This window comes from Microcaecilia unicolor, chromosome 4, assembly GCF_901765095.1.
Source record: "Microcaecilia unicolor chromosome 4, aMicUni1.1, whole genome shotgun sequence".
Classification (NCBI taxonomy): Eukaryota; Metazoa; Chordata; class Amphibia; order Gymnophiona; family Siphonopidae; genus Microcaecilia; species Microcaecilia unicolor.
The window spans coordinates 370767295-370790863 of NC_044034.1; the positions used below are offsets into that span (position 1 = coordinate 370767295).

The 23569-nt window shown below is 46.2% G+C and overlaps 1 protein-coding gene across 2 annotated transcripts in view; it reads left to right on the forward strand.

Moving 5' to 3' along the window:
* DMD (dystrophin) overlaps positions 1 to 23569 on the forward strand; it is a 2615032-nt gene that overhangs the window by 1917935 nt on the left and 673528 nt on the right. For both annotated transcript variants that reach the window (XM_030202363.1, XM_030202359.1), the window contains one exon: positions 8275 to 8439. In XM_030202363.1, the coding sequence (XP_030058223.1) occupies positions 8275 to 8439 (165 nt within the window). The remainder of the gene's footprint in view (positions 1 to 8274; positions 8440 to 23569) is intronic.

Sequence of the window (23569 nt, forward strand, 5' to 3'; positions counted from 1 at the left end):
CTATCACGGGCATTTTCGAAAGAGAAGGGCACCCATCTTCCGACACAAATTGGAATGGTAGTGGAGGAGTAGTCTAGTGGTTAGTGCAGTAGACTCTGATCCTGGGGAACTGAGTTCGATTCCCACTGCAGCTCCTTGCGACTCTGGGCAAGTCACTTAACCCTCCATTGCCCCTGGTACAAAATAAGTACCTGAATATATGTAAATCACTTTGAATGTAGTTGCAAAAAACCTGAGAAAGGTGGTATGTCAAGTCCCATTTCCCTTTCCCCTTAATTAGTTTTTGCACAGATCTATGAGCCGCACCCAACTTTGGGTGAGCTACGTTTTTCTGTCTATATGGAATTACCAATATTCTGTCCTACAAAAACACTTCCAAAGCAATCCAGCAAGGAATATGAAAGAAGTTAGTGTGTTGTTCAAATAAATTGAATTTGCAGGCTTTCGGAGCCTGCTCTTTCAAATGAGAGCTGACATACTAGCACAACCACTTAAAATCTGCTCCCCGGCTGTACACTTATGTCTGTAGTTAATGAGAACAGAGGTCAATTCATCTGTTAATCTCAAATCCATCAATACACACCTGACATTAAATTAAATTTGACTGGGTCAACACTAGAAATGAGCAGAGTTCCTTTTTCATTTACTGATTTGCCAATCAACCAGTCTAAATGCAAATGCATAAGGCGTCGAGTGTGAAATGCCAAGCGTGCACCAATCAGAGCTCAGCGGTGCATCCGACTAATGATGGAGGGATGAACATGTGGATACAGTTCGGAGATGAACAGAGGTGGCTTTCGCTAGTTTGAGAACATATAAAGAACCTTAGGCTTTCTTATTTTCTTCTCTGCCTCGATAATTTCAGATATTCGGATTGTTTATATTTCTTTGATCTAATATCAGGCTTATTTTCGAAAGAGAAAGACGCCCATATTTCGACCCAAATTGGGAGATGGGCGCCTTTCTGCCGTGTGCGCCCAAATCGGTATAATCGAAAGCCAATTTTGGGCGCCTCCAACTACAGTCTGTCGCGGGAACGGACAAAGTTGACGGTGGCGTGTCGGAGGCGTGGCGAAGGCGGGACTGGGGCGTGTTTATTGGCCGAGGAGAGATGGGCGCGCTCGGCCGATAATGGAAAAAAGAAGGGCGGCAAAAGCAAGAATTTGGGCTTCTATTTTTGGACACTTTTTTTTTCACGAACAAGTGCCCCAACTGCCCAGATGGCCACCGGAGGGAATCGGGGATGACCTCCCCTGACTCCCCCGACTCCCCCAGTGGTCACTAACCCCCTCCCACCAAAAAAAAAGAACTTTAAAAACTTTTTTTCCCAGCCTGTCTGCCAGCCTCAAATGTCATACCCAGCTCCATCACAGCAGTATGCGGGTCCCTGGAGCAGTTGTTAGTGGGTGCAGTGGATTTCAGGCAGGTGGACCCAGGCCCATCCCCCCACCTGTTACACTTGTGCTGATAAGTGGGAGCCCTCCAAACCGCCCCCAAAACCCACTGTACCCACATCTAGGTGCCCCCCTTCACTTGGGAGGTATTTTAATTTTTTAAAAACTTTTTACAAGTGCCCCCTAGGGTGCCCGGCTGGTGTCCTGGCATGTGAAGGGGACAAGTGCACTATGAATCCTGGCCCCTCCCATGACCAAATGCCTTGGAGTTGTTCGTTTTTGAGCTGGGCGGCTTCGGTTTCCATTATCACTGAAAACCGATACCGTCCAGCTCAAATCCGCCCAAATCCGATGCATTTGCCCGGCACCAACCGTATTATCGAAACAAAAGATGGACGCCCATCGTTTTTGAAAATACAGTCTGTCCCGCCCCTTCGCAGACCCGTCCTTGGAGGTAGTCGCCCATGGAGATGGGCGTCCACGTTCGATTATCCCCCTCAATGAGTTCTACTGCTTTCTTCTTAAAGATTTTAAGCTGTATGATTGACAATGTGGGTTTATTATTGACACTCTTTAATGGAAGTTAAAGATAATGGGCTCCGTTTACTAAGGTGCGTTACTGTTTTTTAGCACGCCTATACTTAGCGCTCGCCTATAGGGATATTGTAGGCACGTACACGGTTAATGCACATACATGGTTAACGCTCATTAAAAATGTTAACCTGCTTATAACACTGCTTAGTAAACAGGGCCAATGTCAGTTCTACTAACCTATAAATGTACTCACTCTGCTGCTCCCCAGTATCTCTCCACACTCGTCCTTCCCTACACCCCTTCCCGTGCACTCCGCTCCATGGATAAATCCTTCTTATCTACTGCCAACTCCAGACTTCGTGCCTTCTGTCTCGCTGCACCCTACGCCTGGAATAAACTTCCTGAGCCCCTACGTCTTGCCCCATCCTTGGCCACCTTTAAATCTAGACTGAAAGCCCACCTCTTTAACATTGCTTTTGACTCGTAACCACTTGTAACCACTCGCCTCCACCTACCCTCCTCTCCTCCTTCCTGTACACATTAATTGATTTGATTTGCTTACTTTATTTTTTGTCTATTAGATTGTAAGCTCTTTGAGCAGGGACTGTCTTTCTTCTATGTTTGTGCAGCACTGCGTACGCCTTGTAGCGCTATAGAAATGCTAAATACTAGTAGTAGTAGAGGAGTAGCCTATTGGTTAGTGCAGTGCAGCTCCTTGTGACTCTGGGTAAGTCACTAAACCCTCCATTGCCTCTGGTACAAAATAAGTACCTGAATATATGTAAACCGCTTTGAATATAGTTGCAAAAACCTCAGAAAGGCAGTATATCAACTCCCATTTCCCTTTCCCTTATGACATCACAATATCAGAAGTGAGCCAAGTATCAGGCAATCAAGCCATTGTGACATCACTGATGAGGTTGGCTCTTATTGGTGGACTGAGCCTCTACCTACCCTCCTCTCCTCCTTCCTGTTCACATTAATTGATTTGATTTGCTTACTTTATTTATTTTTTGTCTATTAGATTGTAAGCTCTTTGAGCAGGGACTGTCTTTCTTCTATGTTTGTGCAGCGCTGCGTACGCCTTGTAGCGCTATAGAAATGTTAAATAGTGGTAGTAGTTTTCTGGATGAAGCAATTGTATTTTAATGTTTTTTTGTTTGTTTTGGATTATTATGTAACATCCTAGATTTCCGACCTGTTATCTTAAATTGTAATCCGTAATTAACTACTTTGCTGGCTTCAGCGGGCTATAACTAAACTAACTGTAACTGAGCTGCCTTTTTATATCTAAACATTTGCAAACTTCAGAAGAACGGTGATCCTAAATGGAAAAACTAGTTGTAGAATTCAGTGAAAATGTTACTAAAGGTACGTTTGAAAATAAATTTAGTTGGCAGGTTCATCGATCTTAATAAAACTGTCAGCTGAGGATGATTGAAAACTTGTAACTGAACCAAGGAAGAGATTTACAAGCTCCCTTCACAGGGTATGAGCAGCCACGTCAGGGTTGGCATAATCAAGAGTTCCTCTTTCACTTTTTTTTTTTCTTTTCATGAACCTTTCAGAGTTGCGAAGTAAGGATCTCCACATTCTTTCATCACAAAGGTCGAAGTAGTGCATTATGTAATGTGGAGGCTGTATTCAATTACTAGTGGTTTCTTTAAACACTGGCCACTGGGGCTGAATGAGACACTGGTTTTTGAACAGGCACTGAATATCCAGGCACAAGATGGCTGCCGGGAGTTATTCCCCGGATTTTATTTAGCACGATTTAAGTTTCATGCATGAATCCAGTCATTTTCTAGATTTGCATGCACAACTTAATTACTTAACAAGTTCAACTCTGGAGTTCATTGCCAGTCAATGTGGTAAAGGCAGTGGCGTAGCCAGACCTGACATTTTGGATGGGCCCCAGAGTTAATATGGGTGGGCACTATGTATATACGTATGAGTAGTATTTCTTGGAATAATACTAAATATAGTGGCCTTCCCTCCACTTCTCCCTCTAGCCCAGCATCAGCCCTTCCTTACCTCCACATCCTTCCCTGGGATCAGCTCTGCCCTTTCCTAACCCCCCACATCCCTCCCTTAAGCTTGGCATCAACCTTGCCCTTCACAATCCCCCATCCCCACCCAGGTGCCCAACAAAAGGGTTGTTGTTTTTTTTTTTTTGCCTGAGCACTGCAGAGCCCACCCCCACCCAGAAGCCCACCAGCACCATGAAATATAAAGGGGGATGCGCATACAGGCCTCTGCTCCAGTGTTCAGTCTGCCTTTGTTCCCAGCGACTTCTGCTCACCAGCTCCATCGTCGGACATCTCCTGCCACCCAGTCTTAAAAAACAAAACAAAACGTCTCCTCCGCTCTGCAAAGCAAGCAAATCGCCTCGTCGGCCCTTCCCTGTCCCGCCCTCGCAGAAATAGGAAGTTACATCAGAGGGCGGGACACAGTGAGGGAAGGGCCGACGAGGCGATTTGCTTACTTTGCAGAGCGGAGGAGACGTTTTGTTTTGTTTTTTAAGACTGGGTGGCAGGAGATGTCCGTCGATAGAGCTGGTGAGCAGAAGTCGCTGGGAACAAAGGCAGACTGAACACTGGAGCAGAGGCCTGTATGCGCACCTCCCTCCCCGATCCCGGACCGTTGTATGCGCGCAGGGGGGGAGGCCCTGGTAGGCAGGTGGGGACTGCGGCGCCAGCGGAGCACTCCCCCACCTGCTGACACCCGGGGTGGACTGCCCCGTCATTGGTACACCAGATGTTGGCTGGGCGGGCCTGGAGGGAAAGTGGCTGGGCCTGGGCCCGTCCAGGCCCGCCCGTGTCTACGCCCCTGGGTAAAGTTTAGCGGGGTTTTTAAAAGGTTTGGACGGCTTCCTAAAGGAAAAGTCCATAGACTATTATTAAAATGACTTGGGGAAAAATCCATTGCTGATTTCTAGAATAAGCGGCATAAAAGTGTATTGAACTTTTTCGGGATCTTGCCAGGTATTTGTGACCTGGATTGGCCACTGTTGCAAACAGGATGCTGGACTTGATGGACCTTTGGTCTGTCCCAGTATGGCAACACTTATGTACTTATAATCAGCTCCGATAATTGCCACTTAATCAGCAACATCCACATCTAAGTGTCGTCACGCCCACATCTATGCTGATATTTCAGAACATACATGTATAAGTCCCAAAACTTAGACATGTATGTATGTCATTTTGGAAAAGTAAATGTCTGTGTTCTCCCAGTTAAGTACAGAGCCTGCAATTGTGTGGCATTATTGATTTTGTGTGTGTGTGGGGGGGGGGGGGGGGGGGGGGGGGAACTGCTACTACTACTTATCATTTCTATAGCGCTACTTGATGTATGCAACATGGTACATGAACATGAAGAGAAAGTCCTTGCTCGATAGAGCTTACAATCTAATCAGGACAGACAAACAGGACAAATAAGGGATAAGGGAAATACATAAGGTGGGAATGATAAAACAGACATGGGTACTGAACAAGTGAATAGGGTTAGGAGTTAAAAGCAGCCTAAAAAAAGGTGGGCTTTTAGCCTAGATAAAAATGGCCGGAGATGGAGCTTGACGTACTTTCTCATGAAGTCTATTCCAGGCATATGATGCAGTAAGATAAAAGGAACGGAGTCTGGAGTTGGCAGTGGAGGAGAAGGATACAGATAAGAGAGACTTACCCAATGGGGAGTTACCAGAAAGGAGTGTAAGGAGAGATAAGAGTGGAGAGGTACTGAGGAGCTGCAGAGTGAATGTATTTGTAAGTCAATAAGAGGAGTTTGAACTGTATGCAGAAACGGATGGGGAGCCAATGGAGTGACTTGAGGAGAGGGCTAATATGAGCATAACGACGCTGGCGGAATATAAGTTGTGCAGCAGAATTTTGAACAGATTGAAGAGGAGAGAGATGGCTTGGTGGGAGACCTGTGAGAAGCCAGTTGCAGTATTCTAAGCGAGAGGTGATAAGAATATGGATAAGGGTTCTGGTAGTGTCCTCAGAAAGAAAGGGATGAATGTTGTTTGTGCAGCGCTGCGTATGCTTTGTAGCGCTATAGAAATGTTAAATAGTAGTAAATAGTAGTAGTAGTGATGTTATAGAGAAGGAAATGACAGGTTTTAGCAGTCTGTTGGATATGTGCAGAGAAAGAGAGAGAGTAGTCAAAGATGACCCCAAGGTTACGAGCTGATGAGACAGGGAGGATGAGAGTGTTGACCATAGAGATAAAAAATGGGGGAAGAGGAGAGGTGGGTTTAGGGAGAAAGATAAGAAGCTCAATCTTGGTCTTGTTTAGTTTCAGATGATGGTGAGTCATCCAGGAAGCAATATCAGACAGGCAAGCTGAAATTTCTGACCCGGAGAGGTAGATCTGGGAGTCATCAGCATAAAGGTGATACTGAAAACCCATGGGATAAAATCAAAGCACCAAGGAAAGATGGAGAAAAGAAGAGGTCCCAGGACAGATCCCTGAGGAACACGAAGGGTTTAAGGGACAATCACCCCTAATCCCACCTGTAAAGTGCTGCCCAAAATGAACATCTTTATGACACGTAGATGTCCCCCAGAGCAGGTGTAGACCCCAACTTTCATGTGGTAGATCATAGATGGCTATTTCCCTTCTGAAATAGCCCCACCCAAAAAAACCCTCAGACCATATCCCTTTGCCATGTGCACAAGTAAATCCCGGCTTTCTACATGTATTCAACATGCATGTATACATGCCAGTATTTACACCTGGAAACCACAAAATGAGCAGTACAGGTATAAAAGATAAGTGGAGAACTCTGAGCACAAGGCGAATTACAGTCAGGTACACGAATCTTTAAATGCACCTGAACGTTCCTTATGCAAAGTGATTGCAAAAGACTTGACCTTTCCTTCAGCAATATCCAAATGGAGACCTGCTGAATACTAAGAAAATAAAAAGGTATTGTTTAATATTTGTTCACCTATCAGCTTCAAAGGGTTTGTTTGTCTAATGGCGTTTACCAGCTAAAAATTCAGATTAACTTGCAAAGGTTGTGTGAAAAATGAAGGCGATGTTGTGAAATTGGGCCAAATTCTGAATAGATTTAGCAAAGAAGGGAACGGAATGAGCTTTTAATTGTTTTCCTTCACAACAGGAGACGTCCTGTACCAGTGGAGCAAAGTGATTTTGTCATGCTTAACAGGATTAGGAGAAAACGAGAAGTGATTTGACTTATGAGCCTGCCTTTCTTGATAGAAACGTGTGAGGCAGAATTAATAGTATTAGAGGCCATTTGTACAGACTGTTGGAGTCATAACTCTCCTTTGGCATTCGCTAATAAACTCTCTATTCGGGTTGTCTCTTTGTTTTTGGCAGATGGAATAAAAGCTTATTTTCCAAATGGGTGTTGCTGGACAGATGCAAAACAGAATTGGATAGTACAGCCGAGGTTGTCCATAACCCACTCAAGCCCACCCCACCTCAGTTGTGGTTGTCATGGTCACCCTCATTGGTTTCTTGTCTCTGGTGGGTTGAGTTATATGGTCGTTCTAAGTAGACTCATCATTAGGGATTTAGTATTCTATAGCCCTCATTAGCAATACGTTGCAACCAAGTGAAAAGATTGTACTTGCCGCTATTAACAATAAAATTCAGGGTGGAATTTGCATTTTGATTGCATTCACTATATATCTCACACACATCATCAGTTTTTAAACCGTTTCTGTATGGTAGCGCAAACTTCTTTGGAGGGGGTGACTATAGGCATAACTAATTTCTTTCTTATATGAATCTATTAGCACATGCCTCAAGGAAGACCTTGGTTCCTGTTTTCCACCATCAGTTTGAAAAGAAAAAAAGATTAAAAGGTAGTGCTTAACTTTGTCGGCTGCAGTTGGATAATCAACCTCAGGGCATTGCCTAAATTTCAGAGATTTTTCTCTGCATCCCTATTGCTAGTTACGGTCCTTCCCATAGTCTTTCTGAGGACCGAAATATATAATTTTTAGAGGAGTAATGTGAACCTTTGTTCTTTGAAGTAGCCCGACTTGTCCAGGAAACCATCTTTTTGAATGATAAAATACAGAGAGCATGCAAAGGGTTGAGAAGAAAAAAAGAAAATGAGACATGAGGAAAATGTAAGATCTTTGAAAGAGGTCGTCACTTGCACTGATTAAAGAGACACATTAAGGCAGCACAGTTTCAGAATATTGATCGCTCTGTGTGCAGATTTGAAATAACTCTTTTACTCTGGTTAATAAATCAACATATTTTTTCAGGTATGCATTTTGCCATTCAATTATAACAAGATTTTTTTTTGTATTTCTGGTGGGTCTGACCTCCTTCAAGACAAAATGATGTATATTTTCTTTTGCAGGCATCGAAGGACTTACCAGCAAAACAGAAAGAAATTGAGGATCTCATAAAGAATTTTGTCCAGTTTGAACAACAGTTGAATCAACTGGAGCTCTGGGTGTCACCTGTTAAGGATCAGCTGGAGCTCTACAATCAAGTTGGCATTCCGGGGTCATTTGATATTAAGGTAATGAATAAAAAGAGCTTCTTTCTGTACCAGATCGGCCATGCTACTTAAAAGGAGTTAATACCGTTCCAGTTTTCTTTCCACGTTGATATGGTGATTCAGTTGCACGTGGGAGTCTTAGGACACGACCACTTTGAGTGCTGGTGAATAGTTCAAGATCTGTCCGGGGCCAGAGCCGAAATTTATTCGGATGCTTCCAATATTCAGTGCTGGCATCAGGATAGCCACCTGGGCAACTTTGGACAGCTTTGTACTTTTTATTTATTGATTTATTGATTGATTTATTGATTGATTGATTTCAATATTATTAACAAGCATAACTTGTTTGTGAAATACAGCCAAAAGAAAATATACAATCTTCATCGAATTAACTAATTAACCAAGAAACAATTTGAGCTTCCTTAGACCACTAAGTGGACAGCTTTGTACTTATCCAGATACTGGCGTTGAATATCACTGGTCGCTGGATAAATCCCAGTTCCACTGCCAAACCATCCTGCACTATCCAGAATCCAGCAGCCCATCCTAGTGTCAACAAGAGTCTGTAATCATAGTCTGAAGGGTGGGGATGGGATCCTGTTTAAATGCATGGACCAGGGTGTCTCGAAATCTCCTGACTATAAGGTACCCCTGTGGTTCCCAAACCTGGTCTTGGAGGCACCCCAGCCAGTCAAGTTTTCAGGATACCTACGATGAATATTCATGAGAGAGATTTGCATGATGAGAGAGATTCGCATACATTGCCTCCACTGCATGCAAAAACTCAATCATGAATATTTATTGTAGGTATCCTGAAAACCTGACTGGCTGGGGTGCCTCCAAGACTAGGTTTGGGAAAACTAATCTACCCTGCTTACGACTATTCCTTCCATCAATTGGCTTAATGATGGTGTCATCTTTCTATTTGAGAGAGGTCATGGTTCTGTATTCTTCTTTTCTAAGATTATAGGAGAGATGGACACCCAGAAAACTTTCATTATGTGTTCAATTTTGTTGTTGTTGTTTTTCAAATGAATGTCATCATGGAGGAATAGCCTAATGGTTAGTGGAGCAGGTATTGGTCCTGGAAAACTGGGTTTGATTCCCACTGCAGCTCCTTGTGACCTTGGGCAAGTCACTTAACCCTCCATTTCCCCAGGTTAACAAAACACGTAGGGCCCCTTTTACAAAGCGATGGTAAGCCCAACGCGGGCTTACCACTCGCTAAAAGGGAGCTACCGCTGGGCTCTTCAGCAGCCCAGTGGTAGTTCCCACCCCTAGCGCCTCGTCATATCCGGCGCTACAAATATATATTTTTGTATCGCTGGTGTGTACCCGTTTGTAATGGGACAGTGCCACGCACTACCTGGTTACCGCCGGGATAGCACGTGAGCCCATACTTCCACCTCAGTGGGTGGTGGTAAGGACTCCCCTGCCCAAAATGGCCGCGCGGCTAAAAGGGAAGTAGCGCCAGGCTACCACAGCAGCCCGGCGGCAGCTCCCACCCCCAACACGTGCCATTTCCAGTGCTACAAAAATATCATTTATTTTTGCAGTGCTGGTGTGTACCTGGCAGTAATTGGGCAGTGCCACTTGCTGCCCGGTTGCCGCTGAGGTAGCGCGGGAGCCCTTACCACCACCCGAAATGGGTGCATGGCAAGTGCTTCACGTGCCGCATGTCCATTTCTTTTTTCTTTAAACCTGCCTTTTACCCGCTTCGGTAAAAGGGGGCCTCGGCGCACATCAAAAACACGAGCCGATGCCAGCGCAGGCCCCCTTTTTCCACAGCTTTGTGAAAGGACCCCTAAATGAGGTAAACTTGGAAACAGCAAATTGAAACCTAATAATAGGATGAACATGAAACAGCATAAGGAATATACATATTTAACAGCACAGCAGAACAATCATATAACAGAAATATGATAGATAAACCTTTGGTTATTGGAAAAGTAATGAAGGAAAGGATAGTGAATTTCCTGGAAGCCAATAAGTTGCAAGATCCGAGACAACATGGTTTTACCAGAGGTAAATCATGCCAAACGTGACTGGGTGACCGGAGAATTGAATCAGGGACGTGCTATAGACGTAACCTACTTAGATTTCAGCAAAGCTTTTGACACGGTTCCCCACAAGAGGTTCTTGAATAAACTTGACGGGCTGAAGATAGAACCTGACATGGTGAACTGGATTAGGCACTGATTGACGGACAGACACCAGAGGGTGGTGGTAAATGGAATTCGCTCGGGTGAGGGGAAGGTGAGCAGTGGAGTGCCTCAGGGATCGGTGTTGGGGCTGATTCTGTTCAATATATTTGTGAGTGACATTGCCGAAGGGTTAGAAGGTAAAGTTTGCCTATTTGCGGATGATACTAAGATCTGTAACAGAGTGGACACCCCGGAGGGAGTGGAAAACATGAAAAAGGATCTGAGGAAGCTAGAAGAATGGTCTAAGGTTTGGCAATTAAAATTCAATGCGAAGAAATGCAAAGTGATGCACTTAGGGAGTAGAAATCCACGGGAGACATATGTGTTAGGCAGTGAGAGTCTGATATGTACAGACGGGGAGAGGGATCTTGGGGTGATAGTATCTGAGGATCTGAAGGCGACGAAACAGTGTGACAAGGCGGTGGCCGTAGCTAGAAGGTTGCTAGGCTGCATAGAGAGAGGTGAGACCAGCAGAAGAAAGGAGGTGTTGATACCCCTGTATAAGTCATTGGTGAGGCCCACCTGGAGTATTGTGTTCAGTTTTGGAGGCCGTATCTTGCTAAGGATGTAAAAAGAATTGAAGCACTGCAAAGAAAAACTACGAGGATGGTACGGGATTTGCGTTACAAGACGTATGAGGAGAGACTTGCTGACCTGAACATGTATACCCTGGAGGAAAAGAGAAACAGGGGTGATATGGTACAGACGTTCAAATATTTGAAAGGTATTAATCCACAAATGAACCTTTTCCGTAGATGGGAAGGCGGTAGAACTAGAGGACATGAAATGAGATTGAAGGGGGGGCAGACTCAAGAAAAATGTCAGGAAGTATTTTTTCACAGAGAGAGTGGGTGGATACTTGGAATGCCCTCCTGCGGGAGGTGGTGGAGATGAAAACGGTAGCGGAATTAAAAAATGCGTGGGATAAACATAAAGGAATCCTGTTCAGAAGAAATGGATCCTCAGAAGCTTAGCAGAGATTGGGTGGCAATGCCGGTGGTTAGGAGGCGGGGCTAGTGGTTGGGAGACGGGGCTAGTGCTGGGCAGACTTCTACGGTCTGTGCCCTGAAAATGGCAGATACAAATCAAGGTCAGGTATACACATAAAGTAGCACATATGAGTTTATCTTGTTGGGCAGACTGGATAGACCGTACAGGTCTTTCTCTGCTGTCATCTACTATGTTACTATAAGAACTTAAGAGTAGCCATATTGGGTCAGACCAATGATCCATCTAGCCCTGTATCCTGTTTTCCAAGCAGTGGCCAAGATATTGGTACAATACAAATGATACCATGATAGACAGCATGGAAGAATTTATTTAAAGGAGATTCACAAGACCTGGTCTTTAGAGAGCCACTTCAAGCAAATAAAGACATGTGAATTGTGGTGTAATGAAAATGCTAAATTCGGAACTGAATGATGCAGATCTGTACATCTCATAACACCTCTGTTTGGTAATTGTTTTGCAAATAGGTAGCAACATTTTCACATTTTATGAAATTAAGCTGTAAACAAAGACCTCGGAAGTATGTGGCAGTTCTCCTGATTGAGTCAAATTCTTCTTCCCTTCTGTAAGTGTTTAAATGACAAAATATTTTGGTGCATCATAAATTCACCGCGAGTCAAAATACGGAGCTTGGATACCGCAGTGACACTTCATGTTGATAGAATGAGTTCAGCTAGAACATTCATTCCGTTTCTTTCTGTTAAAATTTGCATGATTCTATTGTAATAGCATTTTGTGTAAATGCAAATGATATCATAGACACATTGATAGATTTTTGTATACAGTATGTATCTATCGCAATCTGTAGAAAAAGAGGGAGAGGAGCTTAATAATACAGTTGGACAAAAGTTAGGACGTTATAATGCCTTTGTATCGGTCCATGGTGTGACCGCACCTCGAATATTCTGTTCAATTCTGGTCGCCGCATCTCAAAAAAGATATAGTGGAATTAGAAAAGGTGTAGAGAAGGGCGACGAAAATGATAAAGGGGATGGGACAACTTCCCTATGAAGAAAGGATAAAGCGGCTAGGGCTCTTCAGCTTGGAGAAAAGACGACTGAAGGGAGACATGATAGAGGTCTATAAAATAATGAGTGGAGTGCAATGGGTAGAAGTGCAGCTTCTGTTTATGCTTTGCAAAAATACTAGGACTAGGGGGCATGCGATGAAGCTACAAAGTAATAAATGTAAAATGAATCAGAGAAAATTTTTCTTCACTCAACGTGTTATTAAACTCTGGAATTCGTTGCCAGAGAATGTGGTAAAGGCGGTTAGCCTAGCAAAGTTTTAAAAAGGTTTGGACGGCTTCCTAAAGGAAAAGTCCATAGACCGTTATTAAATGGACTTGGGGAAAATCCACTATTTCTGGGATAAGCAGCAAAAAATGTTTTGGGATCTTGCCAGGTATTTGTGACCTGGATTGGCCACTGTTGGAAACAGGATGCTGGGCTTGATGGACGTTTGGTCTGTCCCAGTATGGCAACACTTATGTACTTATGTACTTGGGATTCTAAATGGAATCTTGCTATTCTTTCGTGTCCTACATGGAATGTTGCTACACTTTGAAATTCTGCATGGAATCTTTGTTATTCTTTAGAATTCTAGAATCTTGCTACTCTTTGGGGTCCTACATAGAATGTTGCTACTATTTGAGTTTCTGCCAGGTATTTGTGACCTGGATTGGCCACTGTTGGAAACAGGATGCTGGGCTTGATGGACCTTTGGTCTGTCCCAGTATGGCAACACTTATGTACTTGGGATTCTAAATGGAATCTTGCTATTCTTTCGTGTCCTACATGGAATGTTGCTACACTTTGAAATTCTGCATGGAATCTTTGTTATTCTTTAGAATTCTAGAATCTTGCTACTCTTTGGGGTCCTACATAGAATGTTGCTACTATTTGAGTTTCTGCCAGGTATTTGTGACCTGGATTGGCCACTGTTGGAAACAGGATGCTGGGCTTGATGGACCTTTGGTCTGTCCCAGTATGGCAATACTTATTGTTTCAAAGCATGCGAAAATGGACTGCGTGCAGTTTGAAGTGCACTCATTGTTCCACAATGGAGGAGATTCTATATATGGCGCCTAGAAAATTGGCGCTGAAATAAGTGTCGACTAAGCGTATTCTATAATCGGCACCTAGATTTAGGCGTCGATTATAGAATATGCTCAGTTGTTATTTCAGCGCTGATATCTGCGCACATCCACTTACACCAGTGAAAAGCTGGTGTAAATCTCAGTGCATAGATTTAGGCACATTGGGTCCTATTCTATAACTAGGCATCTAAATTTTGCAATGCAAATTTCCCCACCCATAACCATGCCCCTTTTTGCCTCCGTGCATTAGAAGTTCGTCGCACATTGTTACAGAATACACTTAGCGAGTTGTATGCCTATGTTCTAATCCACGCCAATTAGTACTCATTATTGCTTATTAAGTGCTGTTATCAATGGTCATTAGCTTGTTAAACCAATTAAGTTATGTGTTGCGTTATAGAATCTGCGCCGATTTTGGCGCTTAAATCTAACCACACTATATAGAATCTGGGGGAATGTGCTTTCCCGGGGCAGGCTTAGGGGCACTGTCAAATGTAACAGGTCGCAGAACACGACTCCTGTTTTATGATCCTGTGGGGCCAATATTCAGCTGCCAGCATTAAACCAGACATTCAGTGTTGGATCATTTTTTGGGAAGCTTGCCAGGTGCCCTTGGCCTGGATTGGCCGCTGTCGTGGACAGGATGCTGGGCTCGATGGACCCTTGGTCTTTTCCCAGTGTGGCATTACTTATGTACTTCTATAAGATGGCCGCTACCTAAGGGTCACGGAGTCAAGGAGCTCCGAAACCCACGGCCGTTAGCTAACAACAAAGTCTGCATTAAATAGATAGAACAGAACACGGGAGATAGTGACCGACCTTACCGGAGCCCAGGAGATCTAAGAGGTGGCCTGGCGATTACCAGCCAGGGATTAGCGACCACCAAGTGGGCCAGCCGACCTCGTGGCCTCCAGGCAGCCCAACCGACCTTGCAACCACAAACCGCTGGACAAAGAAGCTGAGCTAGCGGTTTGCCGAACCACGACCTCCTCTCCGACAGGTGGGTCTTCTGAACCCATCGCTATCCTCGGGGTCGCGGCGCGAGCTCTGGTAGCGTCCCAGGCGGCCCGTCGCTGAAACAGCTTCCCCTCCGGCCGGGATCGCAACTCCGATGGGTAGCTTCAAGATGGCCGCCTGGTAGGAAGCTCTGCAACAGCCGCTCTGAGAGAGGGCAGGAGGGAGGTAGAACATCGTGGAGCTCTCGGAGGAACGGAGGTGGCGATCTGCGTTGTTGGTTTCCGGTGCAGCCGGACGGTCCGGGTCGACTGTGGCCTGCCTGCCGCGTGGCTGCGTCCTGCCCCCACTACCGCCCGGCCGCTCAGAGCTCCCACGGTCTCTCTGCCCGTGCAGTCCGGGGGAGCCCAGAGTGCTCGGGTTTCCTGCGCAGAAAGGTTGTGCGGGCCGCAGTCTGCCACGCTGGTCGACTGTGGTCCTGTGCACTGCTGCCGCACTCCCCGGCCAGAACGGCCTGGGCGCGTACTGCAGTGCTGACCAAGGGACCGAGTCGCCCAAAGGACTGACCATCTGGAAAGGAAGTCGCAGCGCCGACGGGAGGGTCCACCAGCCCCGGCCCGTTCCATCCCGCCGATCCAGCATCTGCAGTGGCCAGCTGCCTGCCTACTCTGTTCCTTCCGCTCCATCTGCCTGCTCCAGCTCGCTCCACTCTGCTAACCCAGCTTTTCCCTGCCTGCTCTGATCCATCTGCCGAATCCGGACCATCTGCTCATCTTGCTCCAAGACACCTGACCCAGTTTCTACCTCCTGTTCCATCCACTCCGCACGTTCCGGCTTCTTCCTGCCTGTTCCAGTCCGCCTGCTCCAGCGTCCTGCTCGTTCCAGGCCATCTCCACCACCCTGTTCCAGTCCGTCAGATCCAGCTTCTTCCTGCCTGTTCCAGTCACCTGCTCCAGCTGTTCCAGCCCGCCTGATCCAGCTTGCTCCCAGTCCATCTGCTCCAGCCTCCGTCGGATCCAGCTCTTCCTGCTTGTCCCAGTCCATCTGCTCCAGCCTCCGTCGGATCCAACTCTTCCAGCTTGCTCCAGCCATCCGCTCCTGCTGCTCCAGCCCACCTAAACCTGCTTCCTCCAGTCAGCCTGATCCAGCATCCCTGCTTGATCCAGTCCTTCTGCACCAGCTTGCTCCAGCCCGCCTGATCCAGCTTCCAGTCCATCTGCACCAGCTTGCTCCTGCCCGCCTAAACCTGCTTGCTCCAGTCAGTCTGATCTAGCTTTCCCTGCTCGATCCAGTCCATCTCATCTGCACCAGCCTGCTCCAGCCCGCCTGATCAAGCTTCCAGTCCATCTGCACCAGCTTACTCCACCCCACCAGCTCATCCAACCTGCCTGCTCACCCACTCCCTACCTCTCTCACTACCCATGGCCCCCTTTCACATTCTATTCCTCGCCCTATCCCTCCCCAATCTCTTCCCCCTCCCTCCACTGTCTACCACACGAACTCACTACCCATCCCCCCGTCCTGCCCACTACTGCTATACCCTACCTACCCCTACCCCCCACCACCTCACCATCCCTACTGTCCTCCTCCTCCTTCCTAGCTCTCAACCTCCAACACCTCCTTCCTGCCATGAACCCTTCCCCATTCCTCCTCAGCGCATCCCGGCTTCGGCGCCTTCGACGCCCCACCTCCCCCACCCTTCTCCGCTCTCTCTTGCTCCTTCTCCTGCTATCCGCGGGAGACATCAATCCCAACCCAGGTCCACCACACATGTCCTCGTCCTCGTCTCATCTATGCAAACGTTCCCGCGATATCTCCAATCTCATCTCAATTCCCCTCCTCCCCCCTTCCTCCCTCCCCTTCTCGTGTGCCCTTTGGAATGCCCACTCAATCGGCAACAAACTTACCTTCACCCATGATCTCTTCATCTCCCGTTCCCTCCATCTGCTCGTTCTAACCGAAACCTGGCTCACCCCCGACAACTCTGCCTCAGTCGCAGCCCTTTGCCACGGAGGCTACCTTTTCTCCCATTCGCCCCGCACAGCTAGCCGCGGCGGCGGCGTTGGCATACTACTTTCGCCCTCCTGCAGTTTTCAACCCATCCTCCTACCACAGTCTCACTGCTTCTCATCCTTTGAAGTCCATTCCATCCGTCTATTCTACCCGCTGCCACTCCGTGTTGCAGTCATCTACCGCCCCCCTGATAAGTCCCTCCCTTCCTTCCTTACTGACTTTGATGCCTGGCTCTCCGTTTTTCTCGAGCCCTCATCCCCATCCCTCATTCTTGGTGACTTCAACATACACACTGATAACCCATCTGACTCATACGCTTCTCAATTCCTCACCCTAACCTCCTCCTTAAACCTCCAACTGAGCTCCACCACCCCTACTCACAAATCTGGTCACTGTCTTGATCTCGTCCTCTCTTCTACCTGCACGCCCTCTAATCTCTGCGTCTCCGCTCTTCCCATTTCTGACCATCACCTGATCACATTCACACTTCATCACCCTCCCCCTCAGTCTCGCCCAACCCTAACTACTACCTCCAGGAATCTCCAGGCAGTTGACCCCCCCACCTTATCCGCTAGTATCTCTGATCTCCTCCCGTCCATCACGTCCTCCGAGTCCGTCGACAAGGCTGTCTCCAATTACAATGCCACTCTCTCCTCCGCCCTCGACACCCTTGCACCGTCTGTCTCCCGTCCCACTAGGTGCACTAATCCCCAGCCCTGGCTTAACCCTTGCACCCGCTACCTTCGCTCCTGCTCCCGATCGGCTGAACGCCTATGGAGGAAATCTCGCACCCATGCTGACTTCATTCACTACAAAGTCATGCTTTCCTCCTTCCAGTCCTCCCTATTCCTCGCCAAACAGGACTACTACACTCAATTGACTAATTCCCTCAGCTCTAACCCGCGTCGTCTCTTCGCCACCCTCAACTCCCTCCTCAAAGTGCCCTCTGCCCCCACCCCTCCTTCACTCTCTCCTCAATCACTGGCTGACTACTTCCGCGACAAGGTCCAAAGATCAACCTTGAATTCACTGCTAAACCTTCTCCTCCCCTTCCTTCTATCTCCCACCCCCTCAACCAACCAACCCAGGCCTCCTTCTCCTCTTTTCCTGATATCACCGAAGAGGAAACCGCCCATCTTCTCTCCTCCTCAAAATGCACCACCTGTTCCTCAGACCCCATCCCCACCAACTTACTTACCACCATCTCTCCCACTATCACCCCTCCCATCTGTCATATCCTCAACCTCTCTCTCTCCACCGCAACTGTCCCTGACACCTTCAAGCATGCGGTTGTCACACCACTCCTCAAAAAACCTTCACTTGACCCTACTTGTCCCTCCAACTACCACCCCATCTCCCTCCTACCCTTCCTCTCCAAAATACTTGAACGCGCCGTTCACAGCCGTTGCATTGATTTTCTCGCCTCTCATACCATCCTCGATCCGCTTCAATCTGGCTTTCACCCACTTCACTCGACAGAAATGGCATTATCCAAAGTCTGTAATGACCTGTTCCTCACCAAATCCAAAGGTCATTACTCCATCCTCATTCTTCTCGACCTATCCGCCGCCTTTGACACTGTCAATCACAACTTACTTCTTGACACACTGTCCTCTTTTGGGTTCCAGGGATCTGTCCTCTCCTGGTTCTCCTCTTATCTCTCCCATCGTACCTTCAGAGTACACTCTCATGGTTCCTCCTCCACCCCTCTCCCGCTGTCTGTTGGAGTCCCTCAGGGTTCTGTTCTTGGACCCCTTCTTTTCTCTATCTACACCTCTTCCCTGGGCTCCCTGATCTCGTCTCATGGCTTCCAGTATCATCTCTATGCTGACGACACCCAGCTTTATCTCTCCACACCTGACATCACTGCAGAAACCCAGGACAAAGTATCGGCCTGCTTATCCGACATTGCTGCCTGGATGTCCAACCGCCACCTGAAACTGAACATGGCCAAGACCGAACTTCTTGTCTTCCCACCCAAACCCACTTCCCCTCTACCTCCACTCTCTATTTCGGTTGATAACACCCTCATCGTCCCCGTCTCATCTGCCCGCAATCTCGGTGTCATCTTCGACTCCTCCCTCTCCTTCTCTGCGCATATCCAGCAAATAGCCAAGACCTGTCGCTTCTTCCTCTATAACATTAGCAAAATCCGCCCTTTCCTCTCTGAGCACACCACCCGAACTCTCATCCACTCTCTCATTACCTCTCGCCTTGACTACTGCAACCTACTCCTCACTGGTCTCCCACTTAGCCACCTATCCCCCCTTCAGTCCGTTCAGAACTCTGCTGCACGCCTCATCTTCCACCTGAACCGATACACTCATATCACCCCTCTCCTCAAGTCACTTCATTGGCTTCCGATCAGGTACCGCATTCAATTCAAGCTTCTGCTACTAACCTACAAATGTACCCGATCTGCAGCCCCTCCTTACCTCTCAACCCTCATTTCCCCTTACGTTCCTACCCGTAACCTCCGCTCTCAAGACAAATCCCTCCTTTCTGTACCCTTCTCCACCACCGCCAACTCCAGGCTCCGCCCTTTCTGCCTCGCCTCACCCCATGCGTGGAACAAACTCCCCGAGCCCATACGCCAGGCCCCCTCCCTGCCCATCTTCAAATCTCTGCTTAAAGCCCACCTCTTCAACGTCGCCTTCGGCACCTACACCTCTACCCAGGAAATCTAGACTGCCCAACTTGACATTTCGTTCTTTAGATTGTAAGCTCCTTTGAGCAGGGACCGTCCTTCTCTGTTTATTTTGTACAGCGCTGCGTAACCCTAGTAGCGCTCTAGAAATGTTAAGTAGTTAGTACTTATTTCTGGTGATTGGCATTGAATGTCTGGTTTGTCGATATTCAGGGGCTGTTTTACTAAGCAGCGGTAGGGTGGCGCACGCCAAATCGACATTACTGCCGGGGTAACGTGGGAACCCGGTGGTAATTTCGAAGTTGGCGCACCCTGTTTCCTGCAGTAGAAAATATTTTTCTATTTTCTAACGTGGGGGCATTCCCGGCGGTAATCGGCAGAATGGCCACATTGGAACGTGCTGCATGAATACCACACGAGCATGGATGTCAAGGATAGGTCACGATTAAGCTGAAGAAGGCACTGAGAAAGGAGAAGGGAAGAGGACTGAGGAGGTAAATTTGAAAGGCGATAGAAATTTTTGAGGAAGAAGTATCATTTAATGTGCAAGTAGGGCGAGATGCATCAGTGCATGAAGCAGGAAGGGAGGAGACCAGAAGAGAAAAGGTAATCAGAAGATGGTCAGACCAGGGTAGAGGAAAGGTGAAAAGAGAAGAAGGGAGAACAGTGAGTTGGGACTAAGTCAAGGGTACATAAGTATTGCCATACTGGGAAAGACCAAAGGTCCATCAAGCCCAGCATCCTGTTTCCAACAGTGGCCAATCCAGATCACAAATACCTGGCAAGATCCCAAAAATGTACAAAACATTTTATACTGCTTATCCCAGAAATAGTGGATTTTCCCCAAGTCCATTTAATAACGGTCTATGGACTTTTCCTTTAGGAAGCCATTCAAACCTTTTTTAAACTCCGCTAAGCCAACTGTCTTTACCACATTCTCTGGCAACAAATTCCAGAGTTTAATTACACATTGAGTGAAGAAAACGTTTCTCTGATTCGTTTTAAATTTACTACATTGTAGCTTCATCGCATGCCCCCTAGTCCTAGTATTTTTGGAAAGCGTAAACAGACGCTTCATGTCTACCCGTTCAACTCCACTCATTATTTTATAGACCTCTATCATATCTGCCCTCAGTCGCCTTTTCTCCAAGCTGAAGAGCCCTAGCCACTTTAGCCTTTCCTCATAGGGAAGTCATCCCCTCCCCTTTATCATTTCCGTCGCCCTTCTCTGCAGGGAATGGGTAGAGCAGGGCTCATGTTGAGTAAGACACGTTACACAAACTCTAGAAAACACTGCAATGAGAAAGGGACAGTGGATTTGATTTTAATTGGAATTTTATTCTAAAAGAGAGTAAAGCAACAGCATTCTCTGTATGGTTGTCCTGAGATACGATGGGCTGAATGTCAGGTGCCGTCTGTTTTTCTGTCATGGATATAGGTTGGTTTGAGCCATTATAAGAAAGTTCATGAGTGCTGGACTTTCAAAAGCCTCACTGGCAGATGACAATGGAGTTGCAAAAGATTTCTCTTTCCAAAAGTGATCTTGACATACACCAGCGGTTCTGGGTAATTGTGCCTTTCGTCCTGTGCTAATTACGTCCTGTTCAGTGAGCGTCGCCACTTTGGGTAATATACTTTCCATGAGCATGTGGTCAGCAACCAACTACTGGTTTTATTATTCCATATTGCTGCTTCAGATGTTAATGTCTGTCTAAAAAAAACACTGCTGGGAGTCATATAATCTTCCTTTACGTCTGCTGAACAGCTAATATAGAAAATGTCAGAGGACATTTTACATCTGCCAAATGACAACTTCCATTCAGATCTAGACTGAGGATGTATATCAAATAGGTAAATCTGTTTCTACAAAATGTTATGGTTCCTTCACCTTTAAGTACAAAATTGTTAAAATACTATCTTAAGACAGAATTCTCCAACTAAACTGTGCATGCAGTTTTCCAGAATGTTCTACATTGTACCAATGTGTGCTATTGATTCAGTGAAGGAGCAGCCTAATGATTAATTCAATGGGCTGAGAGCCTGGGGACCTGGGTTTGATTCCCATTGCATCTCCTTGTGACCCTGGGCAAGTCACTTCACCTTCCATTGTCCCAGGTACAAATGAGTACCTGTATATACTATGTAAACTGCTTTGAATGTAGTTGCAAAACCACAGAAAGGCAGTATATTGTCCCATTTCCCTTTCCCTATTTGAGATTCTAGATGGAATGTTGCTACTATTGAGATTCTGTTGCTACTGTTTGAGATTCTACATGGAATGTTGCTTCTATTTGAGATTCTAGATGGAATGTTGCTAGTGGAGGAGTAGCCTAGTGGTTAGTGCCTTAGACTTTGATCCTGGGGAACTGGGTTCAATTCCCACAGCATCTCCTTGTGAATCTGGGCAAGTCACTTAACCCTCCATTGCTCCAGGTGCTTACAAATAAGCACCTGTATATACTATGTAAACTGCTTTGAATGTAGTTGCAAAAACCACAGAAAGGCAGTATATTGTCCCATTTTCCTTTCCCTATTTGAGATTCTAGATGGAATGTTGCTACTATTGAGATTCTGTTGCTACTGTTTGAGATTCTACATGGAATGTTGCTTATATTTGAGATTCTAGATGGAACATTGCTAGTGGAGGAGTAGCCTAGTGGTTAGTGCCTTAGACTTTGATCCTGGGGAACTGGGTTCAATTCCCACAGCATCTCCTTGTGAATCTGGGCAAGTCACTTAACCCTCCATTGCTCCAGGTGCTTACAAATAAGCACCTGTATATACTATGTAAACTGCTTTGAATGTAGTTGCAAAAACCACAGAAAGGCAGTATATTGTCCCATTTTCCTTTCCCTATTTGAGATTCTAGATGGAATGTTGCTACTATTGAGATTCTGTTGCTACTGTTTGAGATTCTACATGGAATGTTGCTTCTATTTGAGATTCTAGATGGAATGTTGCTAGTGGAGGAGTATCCTAGTGGTTAGTGCCTTAGACTTTGATCCTGGGGAACTGGGTTCAATTCCCACAGCATCTCCTTGTGAATCTGGGCAAGTCACTTAACCCTCCATTGCTCCAGGTGCTTACAAATAAGCACCTGTATATACTATGTAAACTGCTTTGAATGTAGTTGCAAAAACCACAGAAAGGCAGTATATTGTCCCATTTTCCTTTCCCTATTTGAGATTCTAGATGGAATGTTGCTACTATTGAGATTCTGTTGCTACTGTTTGAGATTCTACATGGAATGTTGCTTCTATTTGAGATTCTAGATGGAACATTGCTAGTGGAGGAGTAGCCTAGTGGTTAGTGCCTTAGACTTTGATCCTGGGGAACTGGGTTCAATTCCCACAGCATCTCCTTGTGAATCTGGGCAAGTCACTTAACCCTCCATTGCTCCAGGTGCTTACAAATAAGCACCTGTATATACTATGTAAACTGCTTTGAATGTAGTTGCAAAAACCACAGAAAGGCAGTATATTGTCCCATTTTCCTTTCCCTATTTGAGATTCTAGATGGAATGTTGCTACTATTGAGATTCTGTTGCTACTGTTTGAGATTCTACATGGAATGTTGCTTCTATTTGAGATTCTAGATGGAATGTTGCTAGTGGAGGAGTAGCCTAGTGGTTAGTGCCTTAGACTTTGATCCTGGGGAATTGGGTTCAATTCCCACAGCATCTCCTTGTGAATCTGGGCAAGTCACTTAACCCTCCATTGCTCCAGGTGCTTACAAATAAGCACCTGTATATACTATGTAAACCGCTTTGAATGTAGTTGCAAAAACCACAGAAAGGCAGTATATTGTCCCATTTTCCTTTCCCTATTTGAGATTCTAGATGGAATGTTGCTATTATTTGAGATTCTACATGGAATGTTGCTACTATTGAGATTCAATGCGAAGAAATGCAAAGTGATGCATTTAGGGAGTAGAAACCCACGAGAGACTTATGTGTTAGGCGGGGAGAGTCTGATAGGTATTGAGGGGGAGAGGGATCTTGGGGTGATAGTATCTGAGGATCTGAAGGCAACAAAACAGTGTGACAAGGCGGTGGCCGTAGCGAGAAGGTTGCTAGGCTGTATAGAGAGAGGTGTGATCAGCAGAAGAAAGGAAGTGTTGATGCCCCTGTACAAGTCGTTGGTGAGGCCCCACCTGGCATATTGTGTTCAGTTTTGGAGGCCGTACCTTGCGAAGGATGTTTAAAAAAAATGGAAGCGGTGCAAAGAA